At 35.7% G+C, this 18,103-nt stretch overlaps 1 protein-coding gene across 6 annotated transcripts in view; it reads right to left on the bottom strand.

Moving 5' to 3' along the window:
- Positions 1-18,103, bottom strand: part of Arap2 (ArfGAP with RhoGAP domain, ankyrin repeat and PH domain 2) — a 197,491-nt gene that overhangs the window by 17,992 nt on the left and 161,396 nt on the right. For all 6 annotated transcript variants that reach the window (XR_015636604.1, XR_015636605.1, XM_087583090.1 and 3 more), the window contains 2 exon segments: positions 13,186-13,314; positions 2,088-2,215 (listed from right to left, as the gene is read on the bottom strand). Coding sequence is in view for 4 of the 6 variants with exons in the window: in XM_087583090.1 (XP_087439216.1) it covers positions 2,088-2,215; positions 13,186-13,314 (257 nt within the window). In the remaining 2 variants the exon portion in view is untranslated.

Here is an 18,103-nt window from a genome sequence, read left to right as displayed (position 1 = left end):
GTTATATGAAATCATTTTGACTCAATTTCTTCATGTGCCATGAAGGAGTAGTAATAGTTCCAATTCCAGGGAGCTTTTAGAAAGATGAAAACAAAACCAAAAAAAAAAAAAAAAACAAAAAAACAAAACAAAAAAAAAAAAAAAAGAAAGATGAAAACAAGCTAGCCAATGGCCACATAATGCGCTGCCAGACAATACTCACACTACTTACTGTTGTTCGGGGATACTGTGGCCATTATTCTGTTCTTTCTACTACTGAAAATAATAATGGGCCTTCTGTTGGAATAAGGGCCTTGATTGGACAAAATATTCACTTGATTATTCATACCATTAGGATGGCATCCAACAGAAAACATAACCCTGTACCAACATGTTACAAGTACGGAAGATCAATGACCAAGTCAACCAGAATAAGTTGTATGGTTTATTCTCACTCACTACAGAAAAGTAGACAAAGTTAACAAGGTTGTACTTTACATCATTAAAATAATTGCCTGTAATCAGTTGATTTTCACAGAAATAGATCTAAGTTTCAAGAACCTTAAAACTCACTCATACAACTCAAAACATGTAGGTGTTTTCTCAAAAGGTTAGTTCTCCTCTGCACAGAAAACACACACACAAAACAAGTATGTGAGATTAGGCAGGCTCCTTTTCAAGTGTGTCAGATGCAATAAGAAGACAGCGAAGGCTTCTCACTTCAAATTCTTACTGCTCCTGGGAACTCTACAGCTGGCTATTATTCTCCCCAAGCCAAGCAAATCCTTTCTGAGTTCTTTCCCATAGAGTGAAACAAATGGTTGTGATATGGCTCTATACTGATTGTTATATTTCAATAATTTATTGTTGAGACAGGTACTTGAAATCTGAGTAGTAGTATTCTATCTATATTATTCGGTTTATGGACACTTCTGTAAATAAAGCTGCCACTTCATTTACTAGTGCTTGGGAGTTGTTATTTGCAGGTAGATGAATAACTTTAGTCAGAAACTGTTAAAGAATCCTGCATAATATTAGGATTCCATCCTTTCACAACTATCAGCACTCAAGTTACTCAACATCCTTCTCCAAATTGGAGTTGTCTCACATGATTTCATCAAAGCAAGTGGTTTGTAGAATGGTACACTAATAATTTCATGATGACTAACGATGTTGAACACATTCAGTTTAGTGGCTCGTGAAACATTTCTAAAGGTTCCTTCATGTAGTATCTACTCGATTATTATCCAGATTAACAATTTTGATTTTTTAGATAGAAATATTGTATATTTCTATAAATATTGAATATTTTGTTCATTCTGCAACTTATCCAATCTTATTCTTAGGGGTATCTTTGGAACCATACTTTTATGATGATATATTTACATGTTTCATGTTTCAAAACTGTCTCTTAAACATACTCTATTTAAACATTAACATGATTAGTATATAGGACTCATAATACAATCATCACATTCTTAAGAGAAGCAGAGATGTTACATTACTTATTCACACCACTAACTCTTAACAGAGATGAGATTTTTCTTATGGCAAATTTAGTATTTTATAGCTATATTATTTATTTAACTCTCTTTTAAAATCTCTTGTTCTCATCACTACTTTGCATTTCTTCAATAAAACTCAGTACTTAGAGGGAATAATATGTAGAAGCCAGTAAGTGTGACACTGAAGGATTTATTCAAATGTATAAGGAAGATGTTAACTTTCATTACAGACTTCAGATTTTGTCTTTTTTTTTAGACCACTCTTCATTAAGTCTCCATTACTTTACCCAAAGCATCTCTTTTGTCTTTACAATGTAACATTTTTTCTCTTAATTCTGTTGGCTATGATGCTAATTTATATGATGGTTTATGTTAATGCACTGAAAGTCTCTTCAGTGATGATGTGATTTTCCTTCAAACAAAAAACTGGGGTTCCTAGGAAGGCCACAGGGATCTGGACTTAGTTACTGGGTTTTTGTTGTTATAGGAAATCACCAGGAGGTACTATTCTGAAGAGGGATGGTTGCTACTAGTGTCAGATGAAGATATAAACACCAAAGCAAAGCAATAACTTCCATGCACCAATCCTGCTTATCCAACTACCTTTGGATCCTTGTAAATAAAGAGATGTCCATCTCGTAAAACAACACATCGGTCTTGAAACTTATTCCCAGACAGTATTTTAGATGGTTCTTCTTTGAGTTTTAAGATGCCTTCCTTGATACTTTTCTCTGTAAAACAGAACAGAACTTATGGAATTTGGTTACACTTTCACTTATTGGGGGCTACAATAAAAACATTTGTATTTTGAATTTTTAAATACTTATTTTTAGCTATGTGAGCTAAATACTGTGGTGTGCCTATGTGTATGTGTCTGTTTGAATGTATGCCTTTTTAGTGTGGGTGCCACTGGAGGACAGTAGTGGACATTAAATCTCCTGAAGCTAGAGTTAGAGATTGACAGCTCCTCAATGTGGGTGTTGGGAACTGAAATCTGAGAGTAGTAAGTGCTCTTGACAACTGAACAAACTTCTCCTGCCCCATATATTTTTAAATCTTGAAGATTTTATTTTAAAAGGTAAAACGTCATTACTTCTTTTGAAAAGCTCCCAGCGACTTAACCACCAACCAAAGAATACACATGGAGCGATCCATGGCTCCACCCGCATATGTAGCAGAAGATGACCTTGTTGGGCACCAATGGGAGTAGAAGCCTTTGGCCCTCTGAGGCTTGATGCCTCAGTGTAGGGGAATGCCAGGGCAGGGAGGTGGGAGGGAGTGGGTAGGTAGGTGGGGGAGAACCCTCATAGAAGCAAGGGGGGGGATGGGACAGGGAGTTTTGGAAGGGAAACCAGGAAAGGGAATAACATTTGAAATGTAAATAAAGAAAACATCCAAGAAACATTTACAATGTATTGTGAGGAAATGTACATACATTGAGGTCAGAGGAATACTTGTAGAGTCATTTCTTAACCTTTAATGTGAGAGTTCTAGAGATCAAACTCAGACTCTTAGGATTGGTGGCAAGAGACTTTACTTCTGAGCTACTCTGGTAGCCTCTACATCATATTTCTAAATGATGGTTACATGCTAAATCATTATATAGTGCATGTATGACATTAAATAAAATATAGTTCTTTGGCATATACCAAAAAGATGCCCCAACATATAAAAAAGACACGTGCTTCACTATGTTCATAGCAGCCTTATTTATAATAGCCAGAAGCTGGAAAGAACCCAGATGCCCTTCAACAGAGGAATGGATACAGAAAACGTGGTACATCTACACAATGGAATACTACTCAGCTATCAAAAACAATGCCTTTATGAAATTCATAGGCAAATGGTTGGAACTGGAAAATATCATCCTGAGTGACCTAACCCAATCACAGAAAAACACACATGGTATGCACTCATTGATAAGTACCTATTAGCCCAAATGCTTGAATTACCCTAGATGCCTAGAACATATGAAACTCAAGACAGATGATCAAAATGTGAATGCTTCACTCCTTCTTTAAAAGGGGAACAAGAATACCCTTGGCAGGGAATAGAGAGGCAAAGATTAAAACAGAGGCAGAAGGAACACCCATTCAGAGCCTGCCCCACATGTGGCCCATACATATACAGCCACCCAATTAGACAAGATGGATGAAGCAAAGAAGTGCAGGCAGACAGGAGCCGGATGTAGATCTCTCCTGAGAGACACAGCCAGAATACAGCAGATACAGAGGTGAATGCCAGCAGCAAACCACTGAACTGAGAACAGGACCCCCGTTGAAGGAATCAGAGTAAGAACTGGAAGAGCTTGAAGGGGCTCGAGACCCCATATGAACAACAATGCCAAGCACCCAGAGCTTCCAGGGACTAAGCCACTACCTAAAGACTATACATGGACTGACCCTGGACTCTGACCTCATAGGTAGCATTGAATATCCTAGTAAGATCACCAATGTAAGGGGAAGCCCTGGGTCCTGCTAAGACTGAACCCCCAGTGAACTAGATTGTTGGGAGGAGGGCAGCAATGGGGGGAGGATGGGGAGGGGAACACCCATAAGGAAGGGGAGGGGGAGGGGTTGGGGGATGTTGGCCCGGAAACCGGGAAAGGGAATAACACTCAAAATGTAAATAAAAAATACTCAAGTTAATAAAAAAAATAAAATAAAATAAAATATAGTAATATAACACTGAGAATAAATCCACTTCCACATGTCCACAAGTTTTTGTTGTGGCTTACCTACAAGCCTGCAAGCCTTGAATTCCCCCCTAGGACAATCAATGATGCTTCCTGTGACTCATTTGACTTCAGAGCACTGAAATTTTTAGTAACACCTGGGTGATCAGGGTAGCCATGCCCCCCACTGGGTACTCATTCAACTTTCAATGGATTCTGTTTATCTAATCAGAAATGAGATTTCACATAAGTGTGAGCCAGAGTATGAACAGTAGGCCAGATGTTATAGACACTTCTAAGTATAGGAAGTGTTGCATGAAGGAAAAACATGAAAATTGAGTTGGAAAGAAAGAAATGGTTTTGTGTACACATGTACTTTCAATTGAAAGCTTATGTATTTACAGACTTTCAACTGGGTAGCTATTTTACAGAATTGTTTGTTTTTATATTCTTTTATTTACTTAAATTTCAAATGTTATCCCCCTTCCCAGTTTCCCCTCCACAAACCCCCATCCCCTCCTCCTCGCCCCTGCTTCTATGAGGTTGCTGCCCCACCTACCATCTACTCCTACTTGGTGCCCTAGCATTCTCCTATGCTGGGTCATTGAGCCTCCACAGGACCAAGGGATTTGCCAACCTATAGACTTATTCTAATGGAAGTAATTGCTAAGTACAAATCAACAAGGGGAAATGTAACTCACCTTTGTTAGAGTAACAGGTCTGAAGAGTCAAAGCACTCTCTAAAACACTAAATCTTGCAGAGATGGACCCAGAGCATACACTAACTAACAAGCACTACCTCATTTAATATTTGTTTTTCTCTAATCAAATTCCAACATGCTATTGCTATTACCTTTACTGCCTCTCACGCATGGCTACGTATAGCTTTATGAAACCTATTTAGCTACCACTTCAGGTAAGAGAGCAAATGCTTTCCTCTAATCCTATTTCCCTATTTTACAATTGGGAAAACTCAAAAATCAGGGGTAAGAGCCAGAGCAAAGCTTCTGCCCCAAAGGCAGAGTTCAATGCTCTCTGCTGCAAAAAACAAACAAAACGAATGCATGCACATAACAAAACAGAGTAGGTGATATGCTCAAGGCAAGCAGATATATCATGCTCTCTCTCAAAGATTCACAAACCCTTTGGTTCATGTTTTTATATAAAAATACTACATCCTAACTGGCGTTCCTTAAAACTAACAGAATTCTTGTTTTGCAGAGAGCCAGCAGTGGAGAGAGGAAGTAATTCTGATAACTTATAGATTGTATCTATGACTAAAAACCCACTGTTAGATTTATTCTTGATTTCAGGGCTACAAGGGTTAAAGGTAGACTAGATTAAAAGTCTTGATTCTAATGCTTTCTCTCCACTCACTAGAAGGTCTCCTGATGGAGCTATAAATAATGTCTCCATACTTTATAGTTTCTCCATGGGTAATCTAGTATCTACTAGTGACTAACTCTCAAACTCAGTAGGAGAAATAGATGAAATGTTACATGCAAGAGTAGCATTCTCAAATTTATGTGGGTAAAGGAAAAAAACAAGAACAGAATGTGGCTCACTATTAGTACATAGTAAATGCAGCTCTACAACACACAATCTCATATACATGACTCTGTAAGTCGCAAACAGACCTATTCTTTACAACGTGCAGGTAAGAAAACAAATTATGCTGGGCTATTCATTTGTGCGTAATTACTAATGGCCTATATATGTCTCTGTTCTTCTTGATAAAGACCATTTCCTGAAGCCTGGACATAATTTAAAAAACAAAAATGCTGTCTTGAAGCTCTCCATACACAAATGCTGAAATGCTAAAAAACACAACAGGTGCTGCACCTATAAGTGATCCCTCCCACCACACACTGAAAATTAATCATGTCCAAGTCATTTGTAGGATATTATCCAAAACACCAACTTCAAAATTACTCATTTTCCCTTCTTTGGATATCAGTTTCATAGTACCTTGTGTATTTCTTATAATATAGAGATATGAGGGCTAGTGATCTATTCCTTTTATAGTGTAGCATTCCTTCAAAATTATTTTAGTAAAATATAGTTCTACAAGTGAGGAAAAATTAACCTGGGTACATTATCTAACATACTATATTTCCTCTTTTTTTATCATTAACCCATGAAGATTATTTATCTTTAGAAAAGAAAAAAGATTAAAATTAAAAGATCAAAAAGATTAAAAAATTAAGATTAGCATATATAAATATTTTGATATTAAGGAAAAGAAACTATTTCTTAGGATACTAAATATCAACCCGGTCTGAAATATTTTTGAATCATCTTCTCAAACTTATGATTCTCTTGCATGTGTATTAAGGACCTGGAACTATAGTGATATGATGCCATGCCTAGAATCTATTCTCCTGTCAGTTACTTGCTTCAACATCATATAATTCTATAGTTAAATTACATATGGACATCCAAATTATAAATAAAATAGTACTGGAATATGACTGGCTAGGCTATTTTTGCCAGAAAGATTTTTCAAATTTATACCATCAGTTATAATTGCAGAATGCAAAAAAATGCTTTATTGTGTTTACTATTCTGTATTTACTATTACACAGAATCACAGTAAACTGTTTCCAAAATATATCCAGCACATCAAATGATGTATATTTAAACATTAAATTAGGGTATAATTTTCAACACATTCCCAATACAATGGTATAAATACTCCTTTAACATTTTGAAAGTGTTACATATTGTACCTACTGCGAGTATCAAACAGCTTAAATAATAAATGTAATGCTATCAAATTTATAAATGTGAAACATGTGGCTTATTATGGATATCTGACAAATAAAAAAACTACAATTATAATTTATATGTCTTAGCATGCAACATAGAACTTTATTTCCTATACTGAAACATTTTCCTCAGTGGGAGACATCCCATGCTGCCAATCAATGGTGATGTAGTGAGACTTGTTTTACGTGCTCGAGAGCACTACACAAACACTTTGGACCACAACAGTCATTTACTTCATTTTGTATTTGTAATCATATAATGAATAGGTTTTGGAGATCTAGAGATTTTTCTTCCCTCTGCGTGAGGATGATGCTTAACAATCATTTAAATTTCATGATGTAGATTCCTGTACAAAACAGAGCTAATAAAATTATTGGTTGGCTTCCTCCCTATAGAATTTGTCCATCAGAAAGTATCTGGACATTCACAGTCTACAGTGACTAGAAAGGACCATTATCATATAGTTTCAAAGCAATACTTCCTCTCTTGAAGTTTGTTAGGTTGATTCTTCAAACTTGTGTGATTGAATGTGTGTGTGTGTGTGTGTGTGTGTGTGTAATTATAAGTGTGTATAATTGTGTGTGTGTGTGTGCGTGTGTGTATTTCAGTAAAAAGTTATGAGAGTGGAACACAAGTAATTTCAATTGGATTATGATACATACTCCTAGTTTTGCTGTGATTTTCTTAAGTGCACTGACAATAAAGGTTTTAAGTGTTTAAGTATAAATTTGTCAAAAGCTATTATATTTGGACTGCTTAATTCTAAGATGAATGTATTCTAAAGGCCTCTGTCATGTACAACAATATAAATATACAAACATACACAGATACCTATTTAGATCATTACGATTTGAGTCTCTCTTGTAAAATTTTGTTGGACTAATTTAAAAGAAGTTTATAATAGAATATGATTCAGCAATGTAAAAATATATATTTTGGAAGATTACATAAGGCTAAATCTAGATTTCACTTTTGATACAGAGTCAGGCACTTAGTATGAAGGAAATGAAATAAAAGATGGTCTTATAACAATAGCTATGATAAAGTCTAAATAGCAACTTAAATGAAGTTTTATTCTCTTTATCTCAATGTTTCAACTTTAGTCCCTAGGGAGGAAATAAATTATTGTTACCTTTCTTTTCAAGTTAATTAACTGATAACTACAATCCCTATGACACTAAATGATTCTCAGCAAACAAGGTTGTTTTAAGCAGCAGCAAGAAATATTTCATGTACTTGTATAGAAGTACATTGTATAAAAAGTACTTGTGTAAAACCACATGATCTCATTACCTTAAATGAATGAGCAGTTAATTAAATGCTGTATGCCTGTAACATTAATTCCTACTTATGATAACTACATTTTAAATAGTTTGAGTAAAGTAGGACGGCTGAGGAAATTAAATTCTTAAAATAGAGCATATATTGTACAATAAAGTTCTGAAGTTAGGAAGCCATGGGAGGACGATTTCAAATATCACCAAACACATGCTTACACCATAAAACAAGGAGGAAACTGTCATAGAATCAATACGACTCAAGGCTCACACACACCCATATATCTAGGAATGAATGGCAGCTATTAAAGAGATAGACAGTGAAGGTGAAATACTTTGGGAAGAAGAGATTCTTTACAAGTGATATTTTTGTGAAACTCCTTAAAGTTACTATAGATTGAAGTCAGGGTCTCACGCTAAGCATGTTCTGTGTCAACTTTGTTTCAACAAGATGGTAAAATGTGAGCTATCTGTTGTTTAGAGAAAATGTGGTTACATCTATTTAACCTTGTTCTCAAAGTGCTGATATCTACTTGGTCACTAAGAATTTTTAAAACCTTAAGAAGTATGTTTATGTATCTATTTACATATTAACTTTATAGTCATGTATAATAAAAAAGATTTTTATCAAAAAAGAATGAAAAAATGATCTTTATTACCATTCCTTCAGTGCTTTTAAGAATGAGTTTTTCTTAAGTGAAGGTTTTTTTCTAATAAATTGTCATTGAAATCACATTGGCTTTGCTTACACTACTTTTCTTTAGAATCAAATTGTTGGGGGTAGTGGATATCACAAATAGGATAGTAATTCTACTCTGCCACTCTGATTTAAGAGATATTGATCAGTACAGACACACAGGAGTCTGAGTACCTAACACACCCCTAACCTATCACATAGTATAAAAGATATTAAGAAAGTCAAGGTTACTGAAAGACATATTCATTGCTGAAAATCATTACTTAAGAAACAGACCTTTTAAAATGTCTACAGCCAATTTAAAAAAGACAATTCCAACTTGTAATACATGTACAAATAACTATAATAAAGGAGGTTATTCTGCTTTAAAAATCTTAGTTTCAGTCAAACTCTTTTAAAACATCAGTGGAACATTCATGGAATAAAAAGTAACTTCTTTTAAGCAGTTTATTCTTCCTATTTGGAGCCCAGAATACAACTACTAATAGAAAATGATTGCATCAAATGATTACTTATTGTGTTTCTCTGGCATCTCATTCACATTGTGGGATATAGATTAATCCTTGGAAGAATGAATGTTGCCAATTCTCTTGTGAATGAAGTAGGGACAATTTGGAAGTAGAGATTTATTTTGCAGCTTCCACCCTTGTAAGATGAGTACAGGAAATACTAGGCTAACATGAAAGTTTGTTAACATTCTACTCAGAAAGAATGTTTCAATCAATTTTCTGAAAAAAGAAAATGGATTGATGAAAACTCAGCTACTAAGAAGGACAAGACAAACCATTGAACTGTCATCTATATCGACTAGTAGGGGAAATATGTTTTCTTCAATGTTGAAACACTGGATATAACAACGACTCCAGGCTAGACCCCATGTTCAGGGGTTAACTATAATGAACTACACTGTGTGTGTGTGTGTGTGTGTGTGTGTGTGTGTGTGTGTGTGTGTGTGTGTCTGTGCGCGCACATGCACATGCTTTTATTTGGTTACAGTGTAGAGGGACAAGGATTGTTTTTTTTCTAGTTGTTCTATTGGATTTTTCTTTGTTTTCCAACAGCTGCTGGGCAGGGAACATGGGAGAATCTGAAGTACTTAGGGAAAAGGGGGAATACTATCAAGACATTTTAACTTAAAAGTCATTTTAAATAATAAAAAGTATAATAAAAAATACCACCTGTGGAATGCTTTCTCTCCTCTAGTTGAATTCCTCAGTAGGTACAGGGGATATTGAGGATGACCTGGGAACAGTACTGATTCAAACCCATCAGGATGGTACAGAGGAATATCTGGGGCTTAGCAAATCACAACACTGACTTTCTTAATGTTTTTCTTAATCAACTAAATCGGCACCATCCTGATTTTTTGCATAACTGAACACCCATGAAAGGTCGTCCTGCTTGGGAGATCCCATCACAATGTGCACAAGACCTATCATAAGTTTTATCCTTTAGTTCCTTGTATTTTTATAAATACATGGTCAGGACATTAGTAATCAATCAACAGCTAAGATATTGCATGTAGGTATAAATTTTAAACAACTTTGTATTTAGATAACTAGACAACATTATAAGAAGATTATCACTGAAAGGATAATACTGGATACAAAAGAAAATTTATTTCTATTTAAAACAGGGAAGTGACCAGATATGTGTCATGATATTAAAAGGAGATGATTCACAGGGAAAATACTTTTTCTTTGATATTTAAATTTTTGAGGGGTCTAGAAATAAAACCCATGATCTTACAAATCCTGGGAAGATTTAAGGCTAATCTACAAATGCTAATTCAAGCTTTTCTAACATATTTTCATTGCTCCACTTTCCAAAGAATAAAACATATAAAACAATACCTAAAAACAGCTAAAAGATACTCCACTGATGTTCTACACTGAGATCAGTGCCATTTAACCTAGAAAATAAATTATACAGACCTGCACTGTGCTTTTCAGAATCACTAGTAGAATCCAGAAACTAAATTCAGAATCTTTTACCTCCTTACACTCCTTCTTTTTGAGACTCTGACAGATCTACACACAGACCTACATGTCCCTGGAGTATGTGCATGTATGTGGGGGTGGGGTGGGGGTCATGATTTCTTCTAGCTGAGAAAACCCATCTGTAACATGAATGTCTGTTGCATTCTCATGATCAGGTGCGAGCAGGATGGGGTTCAAAGGAACATGGGGATAGTAAATGGATTTAAAATAAGATAAATGCTGTAGAAGGCTATGATTCTGTACTAAAAATAGTCTGCATTTGCTTAGATGACAGAAAGTAAAGAATAAATTTGATAAAAATAATATGAGATAGAATAAAACAAAAAACAGTACTATGAAATTAGAAATTATCATAGTAAACTTTGGTAAAATTAACTCACTGATTGATGAGAATTTCAGAGTATGCAATCACACTGAGCATGTCCACAGCATCTCAGAGCTCTCTCACCAACCCCCCCTTCTAATTTTAATTTTTGAAACATTTAAACAATAGACCATTTTATTTTTAAAAAATAGTATTTATTAACTGTGGAATGTGAGACAAATTACCTTCTCTAGTTTTCACTTGTAAAATGGAATAACATGAAAATTGACACAGACTTCTAAAAGAAAAAAGAAAGCATTACAAAGGCCCTAGAGCAGAACCTAGCATTATGATAATATTAACTGGACACAGGAATAAATTGCTTAAGTTCGTATCTTTATGCTCATAGATTAATGCAGCTCTCAAGCCTCAGCAAAGAAGTTTCTTTTTGCAGAAGGTGCCAATTAATAGAGACTGGTAGTAGGTCACTGTATAGAGAATTAGAGACAGCAGAGTGTGCAGCTCCAAATGAGACTCCAATATCACACTCCTCCCTCTCAAGGCTCAGGGATCAGTAGCAGAGTGGAACAGAAAGGCAGAAGGTGGACGTGTGCAGCAAAACAGTATTTCCTAGACATGAACATGCATTTGAACACATACAATCATAGCTGGTACTGCATGGACAACACTTGCCAAAGAGACAAACCAGACAAAACCCCGGCACAGATGAGGAAGGAGTCCTACCTCTGTCTAAGGAGCTATTGGAAGAGTCAGTTTCAGGGATGCAGGTCCTGAGAGTCTAGCCATGAGATAGTGGATGTTCCCACATCTAAAGACATATAGGCAGCATTAAATGGATTCTGTGGATTAACAAAGCAGGGTGGGCAGAGGGAGGCAGAGAGAGCAGGACTTCCTTACACCTTCAGAGGGTTAGACCACTATCATGATGGCAGGGAGTATGGTGGCGTGTTGCTGGAGTCTGAGAGCTACATTCTTGTGTGAAGGTCAAGAGAGACTTGGCCTGAATGGACATTTGGAATCTCAAAGCCTATTCCTAGAGACACATCTCCTCCAACAAGGCTCCTCCTTCTAATTCTTTCCAAACAGTTCACCAAATCTAAGCAAGCATAAAACATATTTTCACTCAAACCAGTCTAAGCAGTGAGAAAAAAGACAAATTGAGTGGGAGGAAAGGGTAGATGGACTTGATCTAATATACTATATTCATGGTTAAATAGTAAATAAACAAATTTTTAAAAGGGTAAATGACTCCTGGTATGTAGTTCTTGGTTAATGGTATATGAACGATAAATAATAATAGGCATTATTGATATTACATATTAAAGTAATAGGCAAGTTCATATTAACAGACCTCAATATATCTGAACCGTTTATAGATTAGAGCAGCAGAAATGCTGTTCTAAGCTGTCAATTCATGACAACTCAACAAAATAAAAGTTTCAGAATCAAGCTTTTGACATCCATGCTGATAGACTATTCTCTCTGATTTTCTGTGGTAGCTGACCTCTTGTTGAGCTCTGTCTGCAGTGTGGTTCCGTTCTTTCATGTTAAATGGTATGTCCCTGCTTCTGTGCTTATTTGATTTCTAATGTCATTAAAATAACATTGAGACTTATACCGCACACACACAGATACACAGTTTTAGAGGCTAGTTAGCTTGTGGTTCTCAAACGGCCAAGAATGCCAGCATTGTTAAGAAGACTCACCAAAATACAAAAAATTGGAACATTTATAAGCACAAACTAACCTTAGAAATATGAGGCATTCCCTCTAGAACATTAACATGGAACGTCAGGTGCAGCAGCTGCCACCACAGCGCTACACACGAAACTGACACACAGTTCTACGAAATCAGATTCTGTATCTGATTCCATTTCTAACACCACATGTGTCTTAATAACTACTCGTAAGCCACTTGAACTTTTAACCACTTTCGCAAAGTAAAGGAAGCCTGCTTACCTCTGCACTGCTTAATTGTGTCAATGGTTAAGAACCTCTTCACCACAAGATAAGCAGAACCGGGTTCAGCTAATGAACTCCACTGAAGCACCTGCTCCAACACATTCTCTGTATAGTGAAGTGGACGCTCTGCAAACACAAACCAAGTCATTACAAGAGATGTGTGTAATAATTACAAGTTTTAAAACATCCGTGGCAAAGATATATATGCAACAATTCAAACATTTTTCATTAAGCTGTAACAAAACTAGAATTACAAACAAGAGCCCCAAATACCTAGATAAGTGACACCCTCCATCCAACTTATTGTATAAATTAATCTATGAATCTGCTGTTTTAAAATTTAGAAATGCTAGGGGGCTTCAGAGATGGCTCAGTGGTTAAGAGCACTGACTGCTCTTCCAGAGACCTGAGTTCAATTCCAAGTAACCACATGGTGGCTTATAACCCATCTGTAATGGGATTTGATGCCCTCTTCTGGTGTGTCTGAAGACACCTACAGTGTGTGTGTGTGTGTGTGTGTGTGCGTGTGTGTATAAAATCTTAAAAAAAGAGACAGCTTCTAAAATTTAGAAATGTTCCCTTTAAGATAAAACCTTGTTGGGGTTGGGGACTTAGCTCAGTGGTAGAGCGCTTGCCTAGCAAGCGCAAGGCCCTGGGTTCCGTCCCCAGTTCTGGGAAAAAAAAAAAAAGAAAAAGAAAAGATAAAACCTTGTTTACTAAAATAAGTATGTCTTAGTCTGTTTTTAATTTAGATAAATTTCTGTTAGCATGTGCAATTAAATAACTTTAAAAGGACTAGTAGCTTAATCTTGTCCAATATTCATAAGCAAAAATTAACCCTTTGTTTATCTCAACAAGATTACAATCTTATAATTTTCAAAAAATAATAGTGAATAATTTATACCTAGGATTTTCATCATGAGTCAATATATCACAAAATACGGCTGCAGGGAACGTTTTTAAAAAAAATAAATACTATTGAGCAATCTATGTTTAACTATTAGTAAAAATATATGAACCTTGGGGCGATATTATAAATTAGCTCTATATAAGGAGTCACAAGCGAGTAATTAAATGATGTCTTAAGCAAATCTCTTTGCTGACTCTTAATCTTTACATATTTTGCTTTAGAGAAACATAACACATTTTCTTAGCATGGGATATTACAAAACATTTTCAACAGTTATCAATACTTGATAAGAAAGTTCTCTTTGTGGATTAAAATATGTGAATCCATTAATAAAGATGTGTGCAAAATAAGACCATATTCTGGGGGATATGCAAACCTTTTCATAGTAGACTATCAGTGAACAAAGAAGCAGGCAGAGCAGAAATTCTAATGTGGAGAGTAGATACTACAATAGCTCTATCCTAACTCTGCAGCTATGCAGCAGCCAATTATTTCAGACCCCAATTGCACAGCACTCTACATTCTAGAATGTGGTTGTAGTTGAAGTACTATTAATGCTAAGAATATGTCAAGGGTGCCTATATGTGACTCATCCCATTGAAACTGATAACGGAAGAGTAGGAGATAAATACATCACCTTCTCTTCTGCTAGAACTACATTATCTAAGAGGAGAGAAGTCATCAATAAATGCAGGTCAACAAATGAGAGATTAATATTAATATTAATATCCACAAAACAAAATGCATTTCTTCCTTCTGTGCCCATGAGAGCCCATTATCATAATGGAGCATAAAGATACATAGGCACACAGCACAGTGGTGATGACACAGGAGATTCTCAGTAACTACCCCAGGACTGAAGTCCATTGTGAGTTTACTTCAATGGACCATAAATTAACAGAAATTATTTATCAGACGAACAACACATTGGTGTTTTTAAAACCAGAATAAGGATAAGAAAATGAAAACTGTGCTATATTCATTTTACTTTTTCAAATATTTTCTAAAAAACTGGACAAAGTTAAAAATTACACATAATTATGTAAGTCATAATTCAATATAGTTGGAAGTATATATACCCAAATATAAAACTAACTATAGTAAGTACTTCCTTTACATAACTGTTGTTTGAATTAAATGCAGGATGACAGGAGTGATCCCATTAGGAGTTGTCATTTTCAGAATAGCCACTATGTCAGGTACTCTATTATCATATATATATGCATATATAAACATGTGATCTCTTAGCAAATTGACACTCTTTATTACCATCCTATTAAACTTCCTTTTTACATGTAAAAAAAAAACTTTGTTTACCCTAACTTCTACCTTTACCTAGTGTTCTGGCTGTTTTTGTGTGTCAACTTGACATAGCTGGAGTTATCACAGAAACAGGGATCTCAGTTGATGAAATGCCTCTGTGAGATCCAGCTGTAAGGCACTTTCTCAATTAGTAATCAAGGGGGAAGGCCCCTTGTGGCTGGTGCCATCCTTGGGCTGGTGGTCTTGGGTTCTATAAGAAAGAAAGCTAAGCAAACCAGGGGAAGTAAGCCAGTAAGTAACATCCCTCCATGGCCTGTGCATCAGCTCATGCTTCCTGATGTGCTTGAGTTTCAGCCCTGACTTCCTTTGGGGATGAACAGCAATGTGGAAGTATAAGCCGAATAAACCCTTTCCTCCCCAACTTGATTCTTGGTCATGATGTTTATGCAGGAATAGAAACCCTGACTAAGATACCTAGTCATCTAATAAGTTAAGGTAAGAACCAGAGATTCTAAACCTACTAGACTGTACACCCTGATATTTCAAATCTAATCCTTAGGTTTATTTTGGTAATTATGGACATCTTCCATGATAGTTTCTCATATGTAAATTTTTGGAAGGGAAGAAACACAAATATATTTTTGAGTCCCAATCTGGACAATATGAGGGAAAAATCAGTTTGCCTTCTTCCTATCACTTCGTTATCCTTTGGGGTAAAACATGAAGAAATAGCAGCAACAGGTTCAAGACTGCATGCATAAAAACCATGACTGAGCAGTACATGAGGCAAGGCAGGTACCACACTAGCGCTAGACTAGGGGATAGATAGGCAGTGGAATAAAATTGATAAGATTTCCAACTGTCAGAAAACTTATACTAAATAGGGCCACCATTACTTCAGTTATACTCAGATTTCCTATTGACAGAACTGTTTTCTTAATATAGCTGAAATGTGTTACAGTAGACATAGAGGCTTGTTAATGAGCAGATAAGTAATTCTTGCCACAACATTTAAGAGTATTTTTTTTCTGATCAGGATCACTTATGAAGTAATTGGGGAAGATGAAGATCTTGCAGACCCAACATCCTAGATAAAGAATAGAGTCAGAAATTAAGAGATAGTACAGGTTTTCAAATATTATGAAATGACCCAAATTTCAAATTTAAGAAAGGGATGAGAAGCCTGCAAAGTGGTCTGAGTTATCAAACATTATTTGAACATAAAGTCTTATATGTATATGTTTGCTGATGGATACTTGCTATCTTGTTGCATGGCAGATTACATATGATAGGACATATATTAGGTAGAAGGAAGGCATAACCTAGAAGCAGAACTTCATATTGTCTACTTGGTGCATTTGATATAAATAAATAAATAAATAAATAAATAAATAAATAAATAAATCTAAAGAGAGAACAGGTTAAAAAAGGAAGTTCTACAGCTTCATAAAAGACAATGCCATAACGGTTTAAATCATGTGCAAAGAATGAACCTTCTCTACTTAGTTCAATAGGAAAGGTACTGAATTTTCATCAGAAATAACAGCTGCTACCCTTAAATAGCTGCCATTGGTGGAACAAGTTTTCAAAAATGATTGGCATTTTTACATCTAATTCTTAGTGTCAAACTCAAGAGAGCAAAAGCCCTGCTTCATCCCATCTGGTATTTTAATAGCATTTTACATATACATGCGGAGAAGAAATTTAAAATATTAATAAAAAGTACATAGATCTTCCAAGCCACAGTATCTATAAGGGAAAAGGAAATCTTTTCCTATCATATTTATATCTAGGAATTATGTGTTTCATAAAAACAAAATTCTAAGTGAAATCTTCTTAAATAAGGCTATTTGAACAGATAATTCTTTGAGAGGTACAGGACATATAGAGAGATGATTGATTTTGGAGTTAAGTACTAAAACCACAGCATGCTTGGGACAGTAATTGCTGATAGAATTGAAAAAAATAAACAGGCCTTTTCTTCTACACCTTGGAATCTGAATGTTCTCCTAATGTCATGTGTTAAAGAAAATATGGTCAAGGCCTATAATGCACTTATGGTAAGGTGTAAGCTTTGTCAAGTGTTCTGTAAGGAAAAGATGGTGTGGTAGATTGTTGGAGCATGCTCTTGAAGGGGAAACTGAGACCCTGAAGTTGTTTCTTTGCTTCTTCCCTTTCATCAAGTGATAAGAAGTGTTTCATGCTCCACACGCCCCACCTAGACCTTTTGCCCAGCGAAGGGCGAAAGTTCAACCAATGACAAACTGAAACATTTGAGTGGTGAGAGAAAAGGATTTGCTTCTCCTTTTAGATGCTTTATTACAGATATTCGTTACAATGTCAGAAAAGCAAGGAACAGAAAGTCAACAGAGAGAATGAGTCTGATTACAGCTTACATGTGGGTCAGAAATCTGTGGAATTGATTTGTGCGAGGAGGTTGGGAATATCTGGAGAAGTATAATAGAGACCTAGCATGGAATATGCAGAAATGAACAGATTTTTTTTTTGTTTTGTTTCTACCACAGAAGACCAGATTACAGATATAAATGTGGATAATAAAGGTCAGGGCTTTAAGTTCAGGATAGATATGAGGACTCCATTAATAACTGCAGCAGAGAGCATTAATGTTCCATCCTGGCAAAGAACATGTCTATATTTTATCCAAGCCTGGCTTTTCCAAATGCGGGGGAAATTTGACTGCATAATTTGTGGTAGTGGGGGACTGCCTTCGCGCGCTCCCCT

The sequence above is a fragment of the Rattus norvegicus genome, chromosome 14, assembly GCF_021556685.1.
Source record: "Rattus norvegicus strain SHRSP/BbbUtx chromosome 14, alternate assembly SHRSP_T2T, whole genome shotgun sequence".
In the NCBI taxonomy this organism is placed as follows: domain Eukaryota; kingdom Metazoa; phylum Chordata; class Mammalia; order Rodentia; family Muridae; genus Rattus; species Rattus norvegicus.
This window is presented reverse-complemented; position numbering and strand designations above follow the sequence as displayed.